The 22,648-nt window shown below is 47.6% G+C and overlaps 2 protein-coding genes across 5 annotated transcripts in view; both read left to right on the top strand.

Annotated features, from left to right (window-relative positions):
* CMTM8 (CKLF like MARVEL transmembrane domain containing 8) overlaps positions 1 to 5,911 on the top strand; it is a 91,886-nt gene extending 85,975 nt beyond the window's left edge. For all 3 annotated transcript variants that reach the window (XM_067753599.1, XM_067753598.1, XM_067753597.1), the window contains exons 3-4: positions 3,916 to 4,032; positions 5,478 to 5,911. In XM_067753599.1, coding sequence (XP_067609700.1) covers positions 3,916 to 4,032; positions 5,478 to 5,561 — 201 coding nt within the window. In that variant the 3' untranslated portion in view covers positions 5,562 to 5,911. The remainder of the gene's footprint in view (positions 1 to 3,915; positions 4,033 to 5,477) is intronic.
* Positions 5,912 to 16,321: 10,410 nt separating this feature from the next.
* The window catches only part of CMTM7 (CKLF like MARVEL transmembrane domain containing 7), a 42,210-nt gene continuing 35,883 nt past the window's right edge, over positions 16,322 to 22,648 (top strand). The window contains exon 1 of one of the 2 annotated variants that reach the window (XM_067753602.1): positions 16,322 to 16,683. In XM_067753602.1, coding sequence (XP_067609703.1) covers positions 16,525 to 16,683 — 159 coding nt within the window. In that variant the 5' untranslated portion in view covers positions 16,322 to 16,524. The remainder of the gene's footprint in view (positions 16,684 to 22,648) is intronic. The other variant, XM_067753601.1, reaches the window with a different exon arrangement.

The raw sequence follows: 22,648 nt of genomic DNA on the forward strand, positions 1-22,648 counted from the left end.
CCACTGCCCATTAGGTAGGACGGAACTTAGTCCTTCTCCAGACAATTCAGGATTGTCTCTGCCAGCAAAGCAGAGGGCAAAGCCAGGGAGAACCCAGCACAGGTGTTTTAAACCTGAGTGTGAAACAGCATTGTTGGAAGGTCCAGGAATTCCTTTTAGGCAAAGTAGCAAACCGGTCCTCAGAAGACTGAATCAAGAGATACACTGCGTACACTCTTGTTTTATTAATTCCCTATGAACAGTGTCATCTAGGAACAGGTGTGTCAGGGCATAGCCCCTGCAGATCTTCTGTCCTCCAAACCCCTCCTGGGGCCGTGGCTTTAACACTTTTTGTACCAGAGTTCTTTGATGTTGAGAGGTGAAGAGTTAGAATGAAAAATGAAAGTCACTGTTAGAGCAACTAGGTGACCTCACATGGGGGAGCAGGAGTGGTCAAGAGCGACTGGATTCTTGGGCTTCCCTGGTGGCGCAGTGGTTGAGAGTCCGCCTGCCAATGCAGGGGACACGGGTTCGTGCCCTGGTCCGGGAGGATCCCACATGCCGCAGAGCGGCTGGGCCCGTGAGCCATGGCCGCTGAGCCTGCGCGTCCGGAGCCTGTGCTCCGCAACGGGAGAGGCCACAACAGTGAGAGGCCTGCATACCACAAAAAAAAAAAGAGTGACTGGATTCTTGTCCTGACTCCATGCTGGGTGCATGATTACAAAGGGAGTCACAGCCTGGGGGTGGGGCAGGGGGAATAGATAAGAAAATGTGTAGATTACAGAACCTGTCTTTGTCTGCTTGGGTGCCAAAACAGAATACTCTAGACGGGAAGCTTCAATGACTGAAATTTCTCTCAGTTCTAGAGGCCAGAAGTCTAAGATCAGGTGTCAGTATAGTTGGTTTCTGGTGAAAGCTCTCCTCCTGGCTTGCAGATGCCTGCTGATCTTGCTGTGTCCTCATATGGCAGAGAGAGAAAGAGAGGATGTGAGCTCCCTTTCGTCTCTTCTTAGAAGGGTACTAACCCTCTCGGGGGACCCCACTCTCATGAGCTACTCTAACCCTAATTACCTCAAAGGCCCCGTATCCAAATACTATCACGTTGAGGGTTAGGGCTTCAACATATGAATTTGGGGGGACACATTCAGTCCATAATATTCTGCCCCGGGCCTCCCGGGTGGTGCAGTGGTTAAGAATCCGCCTGTCAATGCTGGGGACACGGGTTCGAGCCCTGGTCCAGGAAGATCCCACGTGCCACGGAGCAACTAAGCCCGTGCGCCACAACTACTGAGCCTGCGCTCTAGAGCCCACGAGCCACAACTACTGAGCCCACGCACCGCATCTACTGAAGCCCACGCGCTCTAGAGCCTGTGCTCCTCAACAAGAGAAGCCACCGCAATGAGAAGCCCGCACACCACAACGAAGAGTAGCCCCCACTTGACTCAACTAGAGAAAGCCTGTGTGCAGCAACGAAGACCCAACACAGTCAAAAATAATAAGTAAATAAAAATAAATAAATGTATAAAAAATACTATACTAATATCAATAAAAATAATAATATATTTTTAAAAATTCTGGCCCCCCCCAATCTTGACCATCTCACATGCAAATACATTCGTTCCATCTCAACATCCCCCAAACTCATTCCAGCATCAACTAAAGTCTTGATCCAAAGTCTCCTTTAAGTATCATCTATGTCAGATATGGGTGGGGCTTGAGGTACAGTTCATCCCGAGGCAGAATTCCTCTCCAGCTATGAACCTGTGAAACCAGACAAGTTGAGTGCTTCCAAAATACAGCGGTGAGACGGGTACAGATAGACACTCCCATTTCAAAAGGGAGAAACAGGAAAGAAGGAAGGGGTGACAGGTCCCCAGCAAGCCCAAAAGTTATGAGGCAAATTCCATCTGATCTTAAGGCTCCAGAACAATCCTTTTTTTGGTTCAGTGCTCTGCCTTCCTGGTGCATTGGGGCGGCGTTGTCACCCTAGTGTCTCTGCAGGGCGGCCCTGCCCCTGGGACACTGGGTGGGGACATCCTGACTCAGAAAACCCACCCTTTGAAACTGAGGAGGAACAAGCCTGCCCACTGGGTGGCAGCCCTGATGATCTCGGAATCACCTTCGGGTGATGCATTCTTTTCGTGAAAGATAAAGCTATTTTGCAGTCAAATAGTTCTGTGGTTCATTCTGTCCCATAGAATCCAAGAAGTTCCACAGCCCTCCTTCGTTTTGGCCCGTCTGCATCCCCTTCAGTTCAAACTTGTAAAGTTTCTACTGGTATAATCCCTTCCCTGTTCCTGGCTTCTGCTGAGACGGTCGATTAGATCTGTGGTTTGTACCTGTAATCTCTTTCTCAAAAGGCTGTTTGGCCACACCCTGAGTGTTCTCTTCTGAAAGAGCTTTCTCATTTTTCGCAAGATGGCTGAGCTGAGAATTTTTCAAATCTTCAAGTTCTGGTTCTTTTTGGTTTTGTTATTTTTATTTTTTTGACTGCGCTGCGCGGTGTGTGGGATCTTAGTTCCCTGAGCAGGGATCGAACCCATACCCCCTGCATTGGAAGTGCAGAGTCTTAACCACTGGACTGCCAGGGAAGTCCCAGTTCTGGTTCTTTTTTGCTTAACAATTCCTTCTTCAATTCATCTCTCTCCTTTTGCATTTTCCTCCAAGCTGTCGGGGGAACCAGGCCACTCCTTTGGCACTTTGCTAAAAAAACACTAGAACACCTTTCAGACAAATTCTTTGCCACTTTATAGCAAGGATCACCTTTCCTCCAGTTTCCAATAACATATATTCCTCATTTCCATCTGAGACCTCACCAGAATCTCCTTAAACATCCATATCTCTAGCATGTGCCTCAGAACTCTGCAGCCGCTCTTCATTAGCCAGTGCCAAAGCCACTTCCATATTTTTAGCTATTTTGTGACAGTTCTGAAGGGACTCGAAGTCTTGGTCTCCTGACTGCTGGTCGGGGTTCTTATTTTGCTGACCTCTGGCCTAGAGCATCTATTAGTCTGTCTCTCCTCCAAACCTAAGCCTCCTTCATTGATTTATTACATTAAGAACTTAAAATATTGCCTTTCATGTTACTTTTTTTTTTTTCTTGTTTAACACTGCTCCCTTCCGAAACTCCCTGGTTTTAAAATGCTCTGATTTGCATTTTCAGAATTTATCATCATGAGGTGTGTCCCCATTTTATAGCTAAGGAAACTGAGGTTTGGAGCCTCCTGACTTTGCACAGGTTCACGCACAATTGGGCCCATGTCTCTCGACTTCCATCCAGCAGTTTTTTCTGATGTCATCCTGCTCTGGGTGCTCCTCTGCCTGAGTAGTGAGTAGAGCCCTGGCCAGCAGTCAGGAGACCCCTCCATGTTGGGGTTCCACACTCACGCGTGTGAAGAGACCAGAAAGTCATGCAAGTGAGCGTAAACTGTTGAACCCTTGCCACCCATATGCACTGACTTAAACAACAGCAGGATATTCTTCACAGAGAAGTAAGCTGGAAATGTGCTCCCAGGATCGCTAGATCTTCTGTTGTTGTTGTTTTTTTCCCTTCCTAAGGGAATCCAGAAATCTGGGTTTCTGTGTAAACTCCCCCAGTTTTAAGATGTTTACAGACAAATTTTGAAAATTTTGCTTGCTGCTGGCAGATGCTAAACGTCAGACGCGTCTGCCTTCTGGTTGGGATATTTTATTTGCTGCTCCAACTGAGGAGCCCCTTTGCAACCCCTCAAAGCGTTGGTAAGCGAGGAAGCAGCGTGCACTGAGTACCCCCAAGGCGCCGAGGAGCTGCCTTCTCATCGCCCTTGTCCCCTGCCCCGCTCACAAGTCCAGGTGGGCCCCTTGCCACAGCCGGGGTGCGCTTCTGGCCGCTTCTGAGGTCCAGGTATGCCCGGACCTTCCCAGGCTCCCTAAACACTCTGCGCCTCTGTCTCCCAGGGTCTATGCTTTAATGGCAGTGCCTTCGTCTTATACCTCTCAGCCGCTATTGTGGATGCGTCTTCTGTCTCCCCGGAGAGGGACAGTCACAACTTCAACAGCTGGGCAGCCTCGTCGGTGAGTGAGCATTTCATCCCCACGGTCTCCTCCTCCCTCCCCAAGGCCGGCTGAGGATCTGGGCGAGGAGGACAAAGTTATCTGCAGGGCAAAGCATCACCTGTGGGAGGGACACCTTGGCAGTGAACTTCCTGGTTTGAGCATCATGGGGCCTCCCGATGGCCTGGAGCACAAAGAGGCTGAAAGAGTCCGCTCGAGTGAAAGCCAAATGCTAGAACAAAATAAGTGTTTGAGGGAGAAAAAACATTTGAGGGATTCTAAGAATAATTCTGCTGCCTACAGTGTCAGTGGGAGAGGAGGCAGAAAATGAGCACACTAGGATTCTGTTTGTTGAAGTAGAAATATTTATTCATGCTCTGAGGATGCCTAGGAAGATAGACACCAGCAGAGGCTCCTTCCAGGGACTGTGATGGACCATGAGGAGTGTGGGATGAGGGGCTTCTACTTTTTAATTTATGCGTTTATGTACTGTTTGCATTTTTAAACCATAAGTGTGTATTTTTCAAATTTAAAAAACTAATTTTAAAAGTTTCTCTGAGATGGGCCTTATAATATTCCATCCGCAGTAGAAGTGATGGGGGCGGGAGGCAGGCAGTTAGACAGGAAGACCGACAGTATGATGTTAAAGCTGGTGGGTGATCCATGGGTGTTCATCGTATTCTTGACCTATGTCTCAAAATCTCTATTTAAAGGTAAAGAGCGTGGGTCCACGTGAGATTAAAAGTCACAGGGCTCAAGTTAGCACACAGCAAGGATCAGCTGGGCAGATGCAAACTAGTATATATAGGATGGATAAACAACAAGGTCCTACTGTATAGCACTGGGAACTATATTCAATATCCTGTGATAAACCATCATGGAAAAGAATATGAAAAGGAACGTACATATATGTATAACTGAGTCACTTTGCTATACAGCAGAAATTAACACAACACTGTAAATCAACTGGACGTCAATAAAATTTTTTTAAAAATGAAGAATCAGGTGGAACTGGGCCGTGGTTGCCCCAGGAGAGGGCCTGGCGTTTTCCCGCCTCTGCACTCACACCCCATGTGGGCCCCTGGCTTCCTTCCGCCCACTCAGCTTGTTTGTGTAAACTGAGCCTGTGACAGTGTGAGGTTAAGCTTTGGTCTAAAATCACCGATACTAAATTAGAAATACACGGGCTTTTCTCAGATGCACACCACCATATTCACCCCCACGTGAACACCCTGGGCTTATTGGAGTAAGACTACAGGCTTTCCAGATAGGTTCCAAAAAAGAAAAACAGCCTAGCCTGAAATTGTTTCAGAAGGAAGGTAATTGAACCAATAAAGCAGGTTTAGATGAGAAAGCTTGGAGTCAAGGGATGCCATAAGTGCATTATTCAGTAGAGGTGAAATGACAACTTTTGCTAATTAGGATGTGCCCTAAACCCCCTTTCTATTATGCTTTGTTTTCTCCAGTTCTTCGCCTTCCTGGTCACCATCTGCTATGCTGGAAACACATATTTCAGTTTTATAGCTTGGAGATCCAGGACCATACAGTGATTCGCCATTTTGAGAATTAAAAGGGAAAAAAAAAAGGAAGAATCTCACTGTAAAAACAGCTGTAGGTATAATGTATATTTCCAGAGAATTGTATTTAACTAATGTTTTTATATACTTAGTTAAATTTGCTCACAGTGGTTTGTTATAATTAAACTGGATACTTATTTGCAAAGTGCTGTAGCTTATAATGAATCTTAAATATCTTGTTGATGTCTTCATAGACCTTATTTTCTTAGGCAATGTATTAGAAATAGATAAATTGCTAATATTAAGAATGCATCAAGTTTGTAAACCTAACTTTTAAAAATGCCAGATTCTTTTTTCATTAAATGTTTCGCAATCCAGGGTAATGTGGCGTCTGACTCAGGAAAGGAGACTTATTGCTGAAGCCTGAAGCTGGGGGCTGTGCGGAATTCTTCATCCTCATGGGGTTGCCTGGAGTGATATTGCCAGGAGACACTGTCCACAGCCCCCAGGCCAGCGTGGTCAGAGAGACCCATCTCCCCAAGTCTGGGGATCGCTGGCGGCGTGAGTCCCACATGCCAACAGGTTGGCACAGAAAGCATCTAATGAGACACTAGCCTTAGAACTTAGTAATGAGCTCGCCTTAAGTGGTGCTCTGCGCACAGTGGCTGAGGTGCTGGTGGTATTTTTTTCTAATACAGATTAAAATAAGCTCATAACCATTAAAAGGATAAATACTTGCATGTACCTTAAAAACCATCTTGCTGACCATAGAGACACAGGTACCATATTAGGTGGAACATATTGGACCAAAAGGCTCCAAATCTCCAAGCCCTAATATTTTGTAACATTGTTATTAGATATTATGAGACCATGGGAAGAACTGTGTTCCGAAGGCAGATGTGCACTTAGAGGAAGTGTTTTTAGGCAAGATGGTTCTTGCTGGAATGGCAGTGTATCTTGGGTGATTTTTCAAACTGAAAAACAAAAAACCACTGAAACGTTAGTATAGTTGATGATAGGGAGAGGGTTCAGCCGTGCACTCTGTGGACGTGGCCCCGTGGCCTCCTCTTTTCTGCTCGTTTGGCAGTGCTGTTTTCTATCTGTTGTGTGTTGTTTGCGTTGGTTTTCCTGTTCAGCTAATTCCTTAGCCAACAAGCTCTGTTTCCCCCTATAAAGGAGAGTTGGGATTTCTTCAGTGTCTAATGACACCCACCCCAGACCTTTGAAAGGAACAATGAAGAATGTTCTTGGGTTGTGTGTCCAAAAAGGTAGGGGGGAGGGGACACCAAGAGGGAGAGGTGGGGTGGAGGGTGGGAGTGGGTAGGCGTGGGGAACATGAGAGGCCTCTTTGGGTCCCGCATGTAGCCATGAAGCTTCAGCTTCAGTGACGCAGACCTGCAGGTGACCGGGGCTGCGGTCTTTCTGGAGCGGTGTTCCCAGTCATCACCCGGACAGCCTCCGACTCGCTGATTTTGCAAGAAGAGCTGAAATAACTAGTCAGGGTTTGTGTGTGCTGCCTCTCTGTCTGTCTCTCCCTTTCACACTCCCAGAAGCATGTTCCCCTTGCATGCACCTGGTGGATTTTTTTTTTAATTGAAATATAGTTGATTTACAATGTTGTGTTAGTTTCAGGTGTACAGCAAAGTGATTTAGTTATATATATATATATATATATATGTACACATATATTCTTTTTTACATTCTCTTTCATTACCTGGTAGATTTTTAAAGTACTTTATATTGCAATCAAGTCTCCATAAGAGGCAGAAAAACTGTAACCTAAGAGGTCTGTTTCTGGAAACAGTCATAAAGAAAGAAGCCTGCTTTTAGGATTGTGTGGGGGTGTGTGTGTGTGAGTGTGATTTCTATAATCATGGACACATATATAGCAAGTAACTTCCGGAGTAAAAGATTTCATAAGCCACTTTGAAATGTCTTCCAAATAGACCACAACCAGCCATAGGCCTTTCCTGAACCGGTAGCGCCAAAGAGATCTATTTCAAGAGATCAGTGATTCATTTGCATCCATGCGGAGGGGACTTGCTGTCGTGTTTTTATATGTGGCTTTTCAAGAGCATGACCCTTTGTGTTGCCTTAAAAGTTCACCCCCAAAAACCACCAAAAAACCAAAAAACATTTATTTTTGGCTGAAAGGAAATTATTTCTTCTTTTGAATGCTGAGAGACTTTGTTCATGAATAATTTTTAAGTGTGGGTTTTTAGACAACAAAATGATTCTCTATTATTCAGCTAAAGCTATAAGTTTTGAACTGGGTTTAATTTTTCTCTCGAGAAAGAAGAAAAAAACAAAAGCAAAGCCACATGCAACACAGCCAGCATAACAAGAAGAATAGGTTTCTGGGGTTGAAAAATGTTGTTACAGGGATAGTATAGAGTGTGCTTACGCTCTGCTGTCTGTGTTCGCTGTCTGCATTCACCTCTCAGCCCTTCCAGAACCATCACGTTCTCTTTGATAGAGCCGGGTGGGTTTTAATTTGATGTATTTCCACACTCACGGCAAATCAATGAAATGCTTTAGGCATTTAATCTCTCACCATTGCTATTTCCAACTCATAGCCCCCAAAGGTAAATATTTAGCCAATATTTTAAAACTATAAGAAAATCTAGAGACAAGAATGTTCTCAGTGTCAGTTGCTTTTGTACATTTTTAAATTGCTCCCTTCATAGGAAAATCCCTTCAGGGTATCAGCACACAAAAGATTTTAAATACATAAAATATCTCTGCGTAGAGGACAGACATTTAAAACCACTAACTGAAGATGCAGCCCTGGGTAGAAAATCAATTTAAAAGTCTGTATTTCTGTTCCCTAGACAATTATTAAATTGAAAAGAGAGACTTTCACAGAAAAAAACAATCCAGGCATACAGGCAGACCTCATTTTATTGCGCTTCACCTTACTGCACTTCACAGATACTGTGTTTTATACAAATTGAAGGTTTGTGGCAACCCTATGTGGAGCAAGGTGCCATTTTTCCAGCAGCATTTTCTCATGTCATGCCTCTGTGTCACATTTTTGTAATTCTCCCAATATTTCAAACTTTCTCATGTTTCTTATGGTGATCTGTGATCAGTGATCTTTGATGTTACTATTGTTCATTGTTTGGGAGCATCACAGGCCATGCCCATACAAGATGACAGACTTAATCAGTAAATGTGTGTGCTCTGACTGCTCCACCAACCAGCCATTCCCCATCTCTCTCCCTCTCCTCAGGCCTCCCTATTCCCTGAGACATAACAATGTTGAAATTAGGCCAATTAATAACCCTACAATGACCTCGAAGTGTTCAAGTGAAAGGAAGACTCACATGTCTCTCAGTTTAAATCAAAAGCTAGAAATGATTAAACTTAGTGAAGAAGGCATGTCAAAAGCCCAGACAGGCTCAAAGCTCAGCCTTTTGTGCCAAACAGCCAAGCTGTGAATGCAAAGGAAAAGTTCTTGGAGGAAATTAAAAGTGCTCCTTCAGCGAATACACGAATGATAAGAAAGCAAAACAGACTCACTGCTGATATGTAGAAAGTTTTAGGGGTCTGGATGAAAAGAAGATCAAACCAGCTTCAACATTTCCTTAAGCCAAAAAAAAAAAAGCCTAACCTAGAGCCAGGTCCTAAATCTCAATTCTGTGATGGCTAAGGGAGATGAGGAGGGTGCAGAAGAGAAGTTTAAAGCTAGCAGAGGTTGGTTCATGAGGTTTAAAGAAAAAAGCCGTCTCAACATAAAAGTGCAAGGTGAAGCAGCAAGTGCTGATGTAGAAGCTTCAGCAAGTTGTGCAGAAGATCAGATAATTCATGAAGGTGGCTACACTAAACAATAGATTTTCAGTGTAGACAAAACAGGCTTCTGGAAGAAGATGCCATCTAGGACTTTCATAGCTAGAGAGGAGAAGTCAGTGCCTGGCTTCAAAGCTTCAAGGGACAGGCTGACTCTGTTGTTAGGGGCTAATGCAGCTGGTGATTTTAAGTTGAATCTAGTGCTCATTTACCATTCTGAAAATCCTAGGGACCTTAAGGGTTAGGCTAAGTCCACCCTGCCTGTGCTCTGTAAGTGGAACAACGAAGCCTGGATGGCAGCACATCTGTTGACAACATGGTTTACTGACTATTTTAAGCCCACTGTTGAGACCTACTGCCCAGAATAAGATTCCTTTCCAAATATTACTGCTCATTGACAAGGCACCAGATCACCCAAGAGCGCTGATGGAGATGTACAATAAGATAATGTTGTTGTCATGCCTGCTAACACGACATCCATTCTGCAGCCCATGGATAAAGGAGTCATTTCAGCTTATTATTTAAGAAATAACGTTTTTCATAAGACTTTGACTGCCATAGATAGTGACTACTCTGACGGATCTGGGCAAAGTCAATTGAAAATCTTCTGGAAGGATTGACTGTTGTAGATACCATTAAGTACATTCTTGATTTATGAGAAGAGGTAAAAAATATCAGCATTGACAGGAGTTTGCAAGAAGTTGATTCCAGCCCTCAGACTTTAGTGGAGGAAGTCACTGCAGATGTGGTGGAAACAGCAAGAGAACTAGAATTAAATATGGAGCCTGAAGATGGGAGTGAATTGCTGCATCTCCTGGTAAAACTTGAACGGAAGAGAGTTTGCTTCTTATAGATGAGCAAAGACAGTGGTTTCTTGAGATGGAGTCTGCTCCTGGTGAAGATGCTGTGAAGCTTGTTGAAATGACAACCGAGGGTTCAGACTGTTAGTTGATAAAACAGTGGCAGGGTTTGAGAGGATTGACTCCAGTTTGGAAAGAAGGTCTATGGGTCAGATGCTATCAAACAGCACTGCAGGCTGCAGAGAAGTCATTTGTGAAAGGCAGAGTCAATTGATGAAGCAGACTTCACTGTTGTCCTATTTTAAGAAACTGCCACAGACGCCCTGGCCTTCAGCAACCGCCTGATCAGCAGCATCAACATCCAGGCAAGACCCTCCACCAGCAAAAAGATTAGGACTCACTGAAGGCTCAGGTGATGGGTAGGATTTTTATTTTTTGCGGTACGCGGGCCTCTCACTGTTGTGGCCTCTCCCGTTGCGGAGCACAGGCTCCGGACGCACAGGCTCAGCGGCCATGGCTCACGGGCCCAGCCGCTCCGCGGCATGTGGGATCTTCCCGGACCGAGGTACGAACCCGTGTCCCCTGCATTGGCAGGCGGACTCTCAACCACTGCGCCACCAGGGAAGCCCTAAACAGAACTTTTATATGCACCGGGAAACCAAAAGATTTTTGTGACTCGCCTTATCGTGGTGGTCTGGGACCAGACCTGCCGTATTTCCGAGGAAAGCCCATATAAGCCTGGGGCAGACGTGTGCACACTTACGCTGAAAAAGGGCAACCTGAGAAGTATTTCCTAACTTGGCCTTACATAAATGTTCTGGCTATGTTCTTGCTGCCAGTTGTAAGCAGACAGCTGTAAAGGAAGGTGAGGTAACTGTTCCAGTGCTGATGACCTAGGATAATGGGGAAGATTAGAATATGTGTTGTTATAAGTAAACTTAGGTGTTCGGTGTATATAAAAGAGGACCAGGTTAGGGGGAAAGTGCTTGGCAATCTAGAGGTGATAATTTTTCAGAAACTTAGGAAGGTGAGTGGCAAGAAAGTTGAAGAGACATTCCATTTGGAAGGTGTGTTTTGAGAAAACTTGTGTCAATGGCAAACTTTTTTCTAGAATATTCGGAATACCTCATCCAGGATGTAGCCGACCTTGTTGCTGCCTCAGCATCCCTTCTCCCCGCCTCTTGTTATCCGACTACCCTAGTTTTTATTGCACATCCATACCACCCACTTACACCCCAGCAACTTCGGGGAAAGCCAGCTCCACTGTGCTCTAGGGATGGCCTAAGCCAGTCCCACCTCAGCCACAGCGACTGGTTCAGGCAGGGGCACGTGACCAGGCTTGCTGGGGAGTTCTGGGAAAGGAGTTCTGAGGAAGTGCGTAGGCAGGAAGTTGTTGGCAAATATCTTGCGACCACGAGGAGAAGCCAGTCGCGGGATGAAGGTGACTGGAAGAGAGATGGGGGGGGAAAGAAACTTCTTAATGATGACATCATTGAGCTTCCAGCTCCTCCAGCGTAGTGGATAGAGAACATCTGTACTGTGAGGAAAGGAACCAGGTGAAAACTACATAGGCTGTAGGGATGAAGTGGTACATTTCCAGAAATCTATTTCACTATACATATGAAGAGCCTTAAAAATGATCCATTCCCTTGAACTTGGGGATGTTTCTCTTAGGAGTAAGAGAAGCTCCTTACTCCTTGATTCACGCACAAAGATGCTAATCCTGGTCTTATGTATAATACAGGGGAAAAAGAACTAAATTAGCCTGAAACCCTAACAGTAGGAGAATGATTCAATAATTAATTAAATCCATTGAATGAGACTTCAGAAATGAATGCACTACAACCCAAGTTTATTCAGAGTCACCATCATTAATGATTTAACTTTGTATTTTTAACACCTTTTTCAAGCTGTGCTTGAACTGTGGTTGCTAGATTGGTTATTAAAACGAAGAGCAGTTGTTAAAGTGCTGTCTTCCTAAAAATATATAATGGAGAAAAATAAGTTGTACACACACAAAAAATCAATGCTGCCACTAAAAACCCTTTGTGAGTAATTTTTAACAGGAAATGTTTGTGGTATAACTTGCAGTTTACAAAAGGCAGAACAAACCAAACTGTAAAAGGTGGTGGGATCATGGGGTGATTTCAGTTTTCTTTGTTTTTTCTGAATTTCCCCCAATTTTCTACAATGAGCAGGAAATACCTTCATCATCAGGAAATAAATATTTTTAAAAGACAAGAGAAGGCAGTGGTTTCAGCAGGTCAAAAACAGAAAAAGGATCCTTACTATTTGTGGAAAAAATAACATCTTCAAGTTCTCTTATAAAGGTGGGCAGGTGACCAGAGCCATTGCATAAAAACCATTCAGAGGACTATGCCCATTCCTTGGTCTCCTTTTGAAGGGAAGTGTAGTCATCTTTGGTCATCATTTATTTCATTTATGAAAGATTTCATGGATAAAGAAGGAAAAAGAGCCTCCTCTCCTCTTCTCCCTCTCCCCTTCCTTCCCTCCCCTGTCCTGATAACTTCATAGGAATACTGATGCTGATAGAAAACGTGAGCACAAAAAGCTAATTATTCCTTACATTTGTATGTTGCTTTGTTACCTTTGTTAACATTTTCAGATTCATTTGTTTGAACCTCAAAAATGAGCGCTATCAGCCCATTTCACAAATAAGAACATTGAGGTCCCGATAACTTCATTTGTGGGCAGACCAGCAACCAAAGTCCCATCTCCTCATTCCAAAGGTCAAGCAAATAAAACCAGGACCTTATGCAGATTGTCCCACTGCTAAAGGAGTTAGGGGTCCTCCATTGCCCCACTCTTGCAAATGTACAGCCCCAAAGCATAGCAAGTCACAGCCAGTGGAGAGCATTCACAAAGCAGATGGTCTACAGGGAGCCTACAGTCTACTTGGGGAGTCACGGCAACACACAGGAAATTATCAGAAAATGAGAGAAAATTGTCCAAGGTCAGCTCCGCTGCTGATCCATCCAGTGTCACCATGCTCTCATCAACCACTGCCAGACATCAGTCTGCAATGTGACATCCACCATATAGGGTGGGCTTTCCAGAGACACATTGGGCGGGGGGCGGGGTGGTAATTCGGGGACCACCTGTGTGAGTCAGCGCCAAATTCTCAAGTGTAGGCAGGAACCAAGTACAAACATCCTGAGCGGGGCAGCAAGCGTTAGCAATGTTTCGTGTCCCTCAGTTGTTTACAGACGTTTCTTGGGGGTATCGGAGGGACATGGTACAAGGCGTGTAAGCTGGTCAAGGTTTATGAACAAAAAGGGCAGGTCTGAACCAAGGGCAGCCCAGAGGTTTTTGCTTTGTTTGCTTGCTTGGTTTTTGCTAGGTCGTGGCTCAGAATGCTGTTTGCCCGTCTGCCAGTGCCCCAACCTGCCAGACACAGCCGTCCTCCATCCCAGCCTATTTCAGGGTCCACTAACGTGTACCAAATGCCTGAACATGTGTAATCTCATTCACTCCTCACAGCAGCCCTGTGAGTAAGCAGCGCCGCCCCCTGCTTTGCAGATCTGGAGATTCCTGCTCCGAGGCACCTGGATTCCCAGCCAGGTCTTCTAACTCTGAATCCAGTGCTCTTTCCACGCTACTCTTTTCTTGAATCTCCAGATAGGTTTCCCCCCCATTTTCAAGTAGAAGATTATTCCTTATGCACAACAAATAATGCAAAGTGAGCATTCATGTTCAGACTTAGTTTTAATTTAATAGACCAGTGAAATTGATGTGACCTGTTAGTCACACCTGATAGTCACGATTATTCTTGGGCTTCATGGCAATTAAGCATAAATAAATGGTTCTTCCACTATCAAATTGAAAAGTAATAAAGATGCACCGTTGTGTTCCAGGCATTGTGATTGGTGCCATGGATGTCAGGATAAAGGCCCAGAAGAGCCTGCACACTGTTGAGGACTTGCTATATGCCAGGCACTGTGCTGAGGACTTTCCAGGCCTTAATTTATCTAATCCTCATAGGAGTCATGGCAGGTGGTATTTTCCAAAGATGACTTGACAGTATCACCATGCAACTTCCTAATCAAATGATGGGAGCCCACCAGGGTCACCTTACCCTTACTGGGAAGTGGTGGGAAGTCAGGGAAGGCTTCCTGGAGGAGGAGGGGCCACCTCAACCACACACACTGAAGGATAAAGAGCTGTTAACCAGCCGTCAGTGAGTGGAGAAGGGAGTTCAGACAAACGCTCAGAAGCGTGATATAGCAGAGGGCGTGACGTTCATTCAGGCTTGAGCATGGGGTCCAAAGGAGTGGAAGCTGCTAGATGTGGCTGGAGAGGTGGCAAGACAAGATGGCAAAGGTGGGTGGGCCCCCTCACTCTTTTGAGTGCACCCAGCCCTGCACCCACCAAAGCCCTTCCTCCCCAGGGGGCAGCCCTTCCCGCCAAGAAGTCATCACCCCGTGTAGACACCTCCGTGTACTTGGCCGCAGGTCTGGTCTGTGGAACCTCTTCTTGCACTCCGGGCCAGCACACAGCTCTTGTGCTGCCAAGCCTCTCGCTCGGGCTTTTAAGTGATCATGATAAAATGATTAACACAGAGTGGCCACCAGCAGTGATTATTTCCGATCTAAGCTGGGTGGCACGTGGGCCAACGGCAGTCCGAGAAACCCAGCCAAGTCTCAGCTCCAGTGGACTCCGGAAATGCCAGTGGTTCTCAAACTCCGTCATGCATCTGCATCACGTGGGAGGTGGAGGGCCGACCTTGCCAAAACACAGATTGCTGAGCCTCACCCCCAGAGGTTCTGATTCAGCAGGTCTGGGGCGGATGGGGGGGTGGGGCTAAGAATTTGCATTTCTCACTAGTTCCGGGGTGATGCTGGTGCTGCTGGGCTGGGGACCATACATTGAAAATCACTGATTTAGAAGATAGCTGGAGAATTGGATGAAGGCCCCTGGAAGGAGGGGAAATTATCCACTGCTGGGTTTTTCTGCTTTCCTGAAGCCTTCACTTCAACAAAGACCCCCTGTCATCTCCATGATGGGTTCCGAAGCCTTGGAAAAGTACAAAAGTGAAGATGTAAATCTGTATGGAAAACGACATGCATCAGGAGCTGTCACAGAGCGCCTGCACGGCTATCACATTGTCACAGGAGCCCCGAGATGCAATTATCTTTGTTTTATAGAGAACGAAATGGAAGGCACCGTGACTGTTATCTAAACAGAAAACAGATATTAGAGGCAATTTTTTTTGGTCATGAAAACTTTCAAATGTACACACAAGTAGAGAACATGGCATTACGATTCCTGAAATGCCTCAACTTTGGCAATGATGGTGCTCAACTTGAGTGGTCATCAGAATCACCTGGGAGACTTGTCAAAACAGAGATTGCATGATTATCTCCACATTCTGAATTATCAAGACTTTGCCACATTGACAGTCTTCTGATGACAGGACAGCAGTGGCATCCAATGATGTCATGAGGTAGATTTTTTGTGTTATTTCGAAACATTTGGAGATATATCAAGTTTGGCCACAGGGACACTCTGCTCAGAGAGAACACTGATAACATTTCATTTCTGTAGTCCTGCTTGCTCATTTTAAAAGTAACCTGGAAGGAGTGCAATGTAGCATCTCTAACTGTTTGACAGCTTCTACTAGAAGTAAACCTATGTTCACCTTGTGACCCAGCAAACCCACTCATTAAGTATTTTCCCGGGAGAAATGAGAGCTGCTGTCCACCAAAAAATCTCACCAGAATGTTCACCACAGCTTTATTGGGATTAATCTCGATGCATCTTGTTGAGTGAAAGAAGCCAGACACAAAAGAGAATATTCTGTATTATTTCAAGTACATCAAGTCTGAGAAGAGGCAGAACGAATCTATAGTGACAGAAAGAGGGAAGGAGCACGAGGGAACTTTTTTGGGGGTATCGGCCGGTATTTGTTGCTGTGGGCGGTGGTTACACAGGTGTACATACACATACAGAACAATTAACGGAGCTGAACACGGAAGCTTTGGGCATTTCAGTGTATGTGAGTTATACTTCAATCAAGTACCCTTAGCACATACCCGCAGCCGCACCCAAACCAGATCCCAGGAGGCTGAGACCCAGCTGTGCCCTGGCCTCGCCCATCTCGGAAAGGCCACGGCCCAGGGCGTCCGTTTCCCTCCTCCCTCCAGCCCAACTTTCGCGCCTCCCAGAGGGCGGGGGCTGCCACCACCTTTCCGGAGAACGCGGGCCAGGCCCTCCTCCGCGCGTCCGGCGGAGGCTGGGTGGGCGTCCTCAGCGCGGGCCGGGGGCGCGGGCCCCGCCCCACCCCAGGACCCCGCCCCTGCGCCACGCCCCCGAGGCCCCACCCAGCCTCTCCGCTTCTGGCCTTCGGCCTCGGCAGCTGGAGGCTGCCGGCCGGCGAGGGCCGCGCGATGTCGCACGGGCCCGGGCTCGTCCGCACCACGTGCAGCAGCGGCAGCGCCCCGGGAGCCGGGGCCGGCGCGGGGCCGCTGGGCGCGAGCTCTTCGGAGGGGCTGCTGGACCCCGTCTACCCCCGCACCCACGGAGCGCTGCTGAAAGTGGCCCAGATGGTAAGAGAGGCCCGGGCGCGAGCCGGGGTCACACGGGGTGGCCGCGGAGGGGCCGCTCCCGCGGCGGGAGCATCGCGCCCCGGGCGGGGGTCTCGCCGCCCAAGTCAAGTTGGAGGGGGCTTCCTCGGGCGAGTTGCGCGTGCAGCCGCCGCGCTGGAACTCGGCGCACCCGGCAGGCCTGTTCGCGCCGCCCCCGCTCGGAGGTCCCAAGTTTTTCCAGCCACTCTGCGGAGCCTGCGAGCTGGTGACCGAAACCACGGCCAAAGTTCCTGTGTGTCTTCCTTCCTCTTCTCGGGCAGCGCCGCTTCGGACCCGGGCCGGGGGTGGAGAGCGGCCGGGCGGCGGCGCTCAGGCCGCGGAAGCCGACCTTCTCCCGCCGCCTCTTTCCCCGGACCCCGCGCCGCAGGGCTTCCTGCTCGGGGCTCACCCTCGCCCGAGCGCGGGGTCCGAAGGCCAGGCGTTCACGGGGGTAGAAAGCCCTGGGACCCTTGGGGCAGCCGTCCCGGGCCCTGCCCCTCAAGTTCCAAGGGCGGGCCGGTTCTCGGGGCCGTTGGACGGCAGCGGTCAATGGGGAAGGCCTTTTGGGGAGCCGGTACTTATCTGGGGAGAGCGGGAGTCGCCGGAATGGGGGTCACTGTGGAGCGGGCAGGACGAAGGCCTGGGCGCCGAGTGCCACCGGCGCTGCAGGGACCTTCAGCAGCGCAGACCTTGCCCGGCCTGTTCTCCTGTTCCCCATTCTTCTCTGCCTTCCCATGTTTTTCTTCCTTACAATTTTAAAATTTTAAACACCTTTCCCGTTTGTTCGGTAAGTTTTGAAACTGGGCTGGGCTCTTTGTGACTCCACTCCTTGTCATGTTTGCAGCCAGAATGGTGAGGGGGAAGTGGTAGTTTTGAAAGGGGGGGGGTGAAGGAAGGAATGTGGGTTAGACGCAAGGTCACAGATCCAGAGGTAGGGCCTACCAAGGTGGGCCAGCCCCAGGCCTGGACACGGGGTGAGGGCTGCCCAGGCATCCACAGCTCTGTTACTCTGGGTGCTGAGTGTGTGTAGAGGGGGCTCTGGTTTCCTGCTTGGGCCAGACCTGAAGGAAAGAGGGACTTAGTTCCCTTTTCTCAAAGAAGAGCTTCTAGATGGACTAAAAATTAGGAAGTAGAGGCATTTTAGTTACTAACAAAAAAAATCATGCTGAGCTGTGTTGGTTTTGAGCAAGGCATTTTTGGGGTTCAGGCTAAGAGATCTGATCAGCCAAATAGAGGGGACCAGCCTACCTCCCCATCCTTAAAAAAAAATGGGTGGGAGTGGGTCAGGCCTTAACTGAGCATTGGAAAATGTTATCAGGAGCTGAATGATGAGTTTGGTGGAGAAAAATCACGGTCAGATCCTCCGTTTCGGTCCACGAGTTTAATGGACAAAGATTATGGAGAAGAGAAACCTCCGTTTCACTCTAAGCTCCTAAGCTAGCCTCTTACATCAGGCTCTTGTGCCAAGTTGCAGGTGACAGTGATGGGCCGCTTGTTCCAAAGAGAACAAAGACTTGGAGGATTGCTTCTCTTTGTGCCCAGAGACTCTCACATCTTCCTTCCCTGGGGACTGCCGTGTGGCTGCAGGCTGGTTTGAGCAGAGCCCCTGGGAATGAAGTTGCCCTTGCTGGATGGTCATATTACAACAGCGAGACCACTTAGGACTCTCTGCGTGGGCCCCTTGTCCATCTCTTCCCCATTCTCCTCCTTCTCCTCTTTTCTGGGAGTCTCCCCAAGTCCACTAGTCGAGGAAGGATTGTCCATCTGGAACTTCACAGAGTGTAAGCTGGAGCCGGGTCTCCTGGCATCACCTGGATCCCTGAGGGGCCTGAGCTGCAGGGATCCAGAGGGCCTTGCTCAGGGCTCCACCAGCACTCCTCATCAGTTTGTTCAGCAGACATTTGTGAGTGCCGTGTTCATCTCCATTCCTGCAAACAGATGGATTTGACAAAACCCTTGCCCTCAAGGAATCTTTGGTTCTGAAGAGACACACAAGTCCCCAAACTCCCTGGTTGGGGACATGAAGCTCTGTGGTTGCCCACATAAGGGAGGAAGGATGGAGGGAAGACGAAGGTGACATTTGAGTTGAATCTTGAGAGATAAATGTGGGTGTGTCGGGCTGGGCGTGCCCCGTTGGCCTCTCCTTATTCAGTGTGGGTAAGTCAGAGCTGGGTGATGCTGGGGTGGTGGAAAGGAAGGAGGTAGGGCGAGACATGGGCCAGTATTGGGCAGTTCTTCCCCTTCTCACCCTGACACGTATAAAGAGGCTTCTGTCACTTCTTGAGCATCTGCTCTCTTCTTACCTCTGTGCAAGCGAGGCGTGTGGAATACAGCCGTTAACAAGATAGATCCTTTCGGCAGTGACTGGGACATTTGCAGAACCGTAATAGGGAAGGAGAATCAGTGTGTAGTTTCATAAGCAGTAAAGATGGAAATTTAACCTTCCAGGAGGTTCCTTTATTTTATTTTTATTTTTTGGCTGCACCACGGGGCTTGTGGGATCTTAGTTCCTCGACCAGGTATTGAATCCAGGCCCTTGCAGTGAGAGCATGGAGTCCTAACCACTGGACCACCGGGGAATTCCAAGAAGGTTCCTTTACTTAGTAAATATTGAGCACCTACTATATGCTAGGGCAGTGTGGAAAGCAGAGTAAACCAGACAGGTCAGCTCCTGTTCTCTTTATACTGTAATAGGGAAAGTATTAATCAAATGATTTTAGATATAAAATTATAAACTGGGACAAAAGCTATGAAAGAGAGGTCCTCAGTGTCATAGAGAATTAACTAGGGGGTCTGCCCTGTCTGGGAGGTAAGGATGGGCTTCTCTGAGGAAAGGATATTTGAAGGATGAGGGAACAGTGTTACCAAAAGCAGGAAGAGCACAGACAATGGCTCTGAGGCTGGAGGAAGGAGTAGTGATAATGGTTGGAGGGAAGGAGCAAGGCTGGGAGTGATGTGGGTGAGTCTGGAGAAGTATTCCAAGACTAGACCATCTAGGGTCTGCCAGATAGTGCTGAGGATATGGTCCTTATTCTGAGACTATCCCAGAAGTAATCATGTCGATATCAACCCACCATTGAAGTGATGGTTCTCAACCTGGGGCTGTACAGCCCCCTAGGGGTCATTTTGGAACTTTGTGGAAGCTTTGTTTGGTTGCCACAGGGATTAGGCTCATATTCAGGATGCATCTTGTTCATTTCAGTATAGAACGAAGGCACTGCAAGTGCTTATTTGCGATTCTAAAGAGGTGAATTGTCAGAAATACGATTGAAGGAGCCTAAGTGGGTGTGTGAGTCGGGGGAGAGTGCCTGAGTTTTCTGGCCAGAGAGAGCATCCTAAAGACTTTCTAGGAGGTCGGAGCAAGTATGGTCTTCCCCTGGCCATTCACAGCCGGGATTCCAAATGGAGTTAGACTTTGGGGGATCGCAGCCTCCGATATAACCGTGAATAGACCTGTGAGTGGAGAATGAGCTAGCATAGCCCAGAATGGCCCACCCCTCCATATTCTGTTTCAGATCATTTGGTTCCCCAATGCAACCTGCACCCCCATGCCCTGTTTCCTGGAAGCTGCAGAGTTAAGGGCAGCAAAGAACCTCACTGTCTAGAGTCTTTGACCCCAACCCAATCCCGATCCAAGAACAAGAAACTGCTGTCCATCAATGGTCAAACAAATAAAAATGATAAGACATAAGTTATGGGCTTTATTCCCAATAACAGAAATAATACTTGCTCATTGTAGAAACTTTGAGAAACACAGGGAAGAAACTAGAGTCTCCCACTCCCTCTCCCCCAAGATTGATATTTAAAGTAAGATTTTCTGCTATTTCATAGGAGAGAGATAATTTGTGGTTGTTGGTTTTGTTTTGGTTTTACAAAAGAGTGATACTCCACAGTTTGTAAAATGCTCTTTTTGCTTAATATGTGATGAATGATTTCTCGTGTCACTTAAGATTTGTTTGCAATTAGGTTTTCAGTAGCGTTTTTATAGCCAGTCACAAATGTCCCTTCATCTGTGTGACCAGCCCCCTCCCCCTTTTTGTGGCTCAAGAAGCTTCCAGTTCTGCCCATTCACGAACAAGACAGTGATGAACTCCCCTGTAGAGAAGTTTTGGTGTGCAAAGCCGTAAATACTTCCCAGGGATAAATGGCCCTCACCTTTCACAGAGAGAGGAATGGAGCGCCTCTTGCCCTGCTGGGCATGCTGGCATTAAACAACTGTCTAGACTTGTTAACATCTAGAAATCAATGGTTGTCCCTTTATAGCCAAATGTGATAGTAGTAACACTTTAAGTCATAGTCGTATTTTTGGTGTCTGATGGTTTGGAAAAGCAACAGTGACATGGGTGGACTGGGAAATTTCGTAATGCTTTTATTTTATTTTTTTAGAGGTTAATAAGAAAAGATTTATTTCTTCAGAGTTTCTATCAGTCATTGGTTGCTGGTGTGAAAATATATCTTTTTCACAAGTCACACGGTGCAAGGCTGATGGAGTCACCACTGTGACTTTGGGACACCTTCTATGACACATGCCTTCTTCAACTGAAATCAAAGAAGATAATAAGCACATAAGGATCTTACAGGTTCTCTTTTATTCTTTGGCTCAAAGGTGATACCATTGGTCAGAAGCAGCCGCATGTCCTTTCCAAAAGCAAGGGGTCTTGGAGAAATCATCTTCTGTATGTCCAGTATGAAATGAGAACTGTATAACGTCTACTGCAGCCTTTCTTTTCATCAAATACTTTTTTTTTTTTGCGGTACGCGGGCCTCTCACTGTTGTGGCCTCTCCCGTTGCGGAGCACAGGCTCCAGACTCGCAGGCTCAGCGGCCATGGCTCACGGGCCCAGCCGCTCCACGGCATGTGGGATCTTCCCAGACCGGGGCACGAACCTGCGTCCCCTGCATCGGCAGGCAGGCTCTCAACCACTGCGCCACCAGGGAAGCCCATCATCAAACACTTTTAAAGGCACTTGTATTTAAGCTATGACAATAGCCGCGTACACCGGAAGGATGATAGTACCACGCGGGTATGAGGCATTATTTATTCAGGCTGCAGAGTATGTGGATTTCCTAACTGCTGGCAAGAATTCCCCTCCAGGGCACCCCAAATAACTGCCTGTCCCCTCCACCCCCGATTGGGAACCACTGGCCAGAGAAGATGGTCCTGATGCAAACAGCAGCTGAGGGTCCATGAGGCTGGGGGACCAGGGTGGGAATGGGGCTGGTGCATGGTCCCGCATGAGTCTGGACAGAGTTGCACAGGGTTTCTGGTATTACAGTGGGTCCTGGAGACCCTCCAGGACATTCCGAGGCCTCCCTGTGTGGGTCAGTGCATTGATTTCAGTTCTGTACCAGGGAAGGCCTTCTCTCTGCTCCCTTCCTCCCATCCCTCATCCCCCACTCTCAGTGCTGGCGCTTCCTGCCCGGGCCCCTGGCTGTCCATCTGTTTCCTCCCCCTGCCATCTGCCCGAGGTGCTGCCCCAGGCCTGCTGCCTGGGAGCCTCCCTCTGACCCGCCGCCTGCCAGATGCTCTCCTTCTTTGTCACCAGTTTGGCTCAGCAGTTCCTTTGCCCACTGCTCACTCCCGGGCATTCCTCTCTGGGGTCCTTAGCAACTCCTGGCATCCGTGGCCTGGCTCGGGGCCTGGTGCTGGCGGCTGGTCCTCCAGCCCCGGGTCTTCCTGAGAGATGAGGGCTGGCAAGGAGAACGGGGCCTCTCCCCAGCGCAGCCCTGTCCTGCTCCCTGGCGGAAATCAGCACCGTGAAGCTTCTCAGCGTCCTGCTGAGAAAGCCTTTCACCTGGTTTGTGTTTTACTTCGCAGAGGCAGTGACAAGGCTCTTCCTTTCCCTTGAACAGCCTTTTACTTTACATAAATAGAAGGATAGATTGATTGATAGAGAAAGAGAAATTGTCTATAAAATGGTTGCCACACATTACTCATGGAAGGGGT

The sequence above is a fragment of the Pseudorca crassidens genome, chromosome 10 (genome assembly GCF_039906515.1).
Source record: "Pseudorca crassidens isolate mPseCra1 chromosome 10, mPseCra1.hap1, whole genome shotgun sequence".
NCBI classification, from domain to species: Eukaryota; Metazoa; Chordata; class Mammalia; order Artiodactyla; family Delphinidae; genus Pseudorca; species Pseudorca crassidens.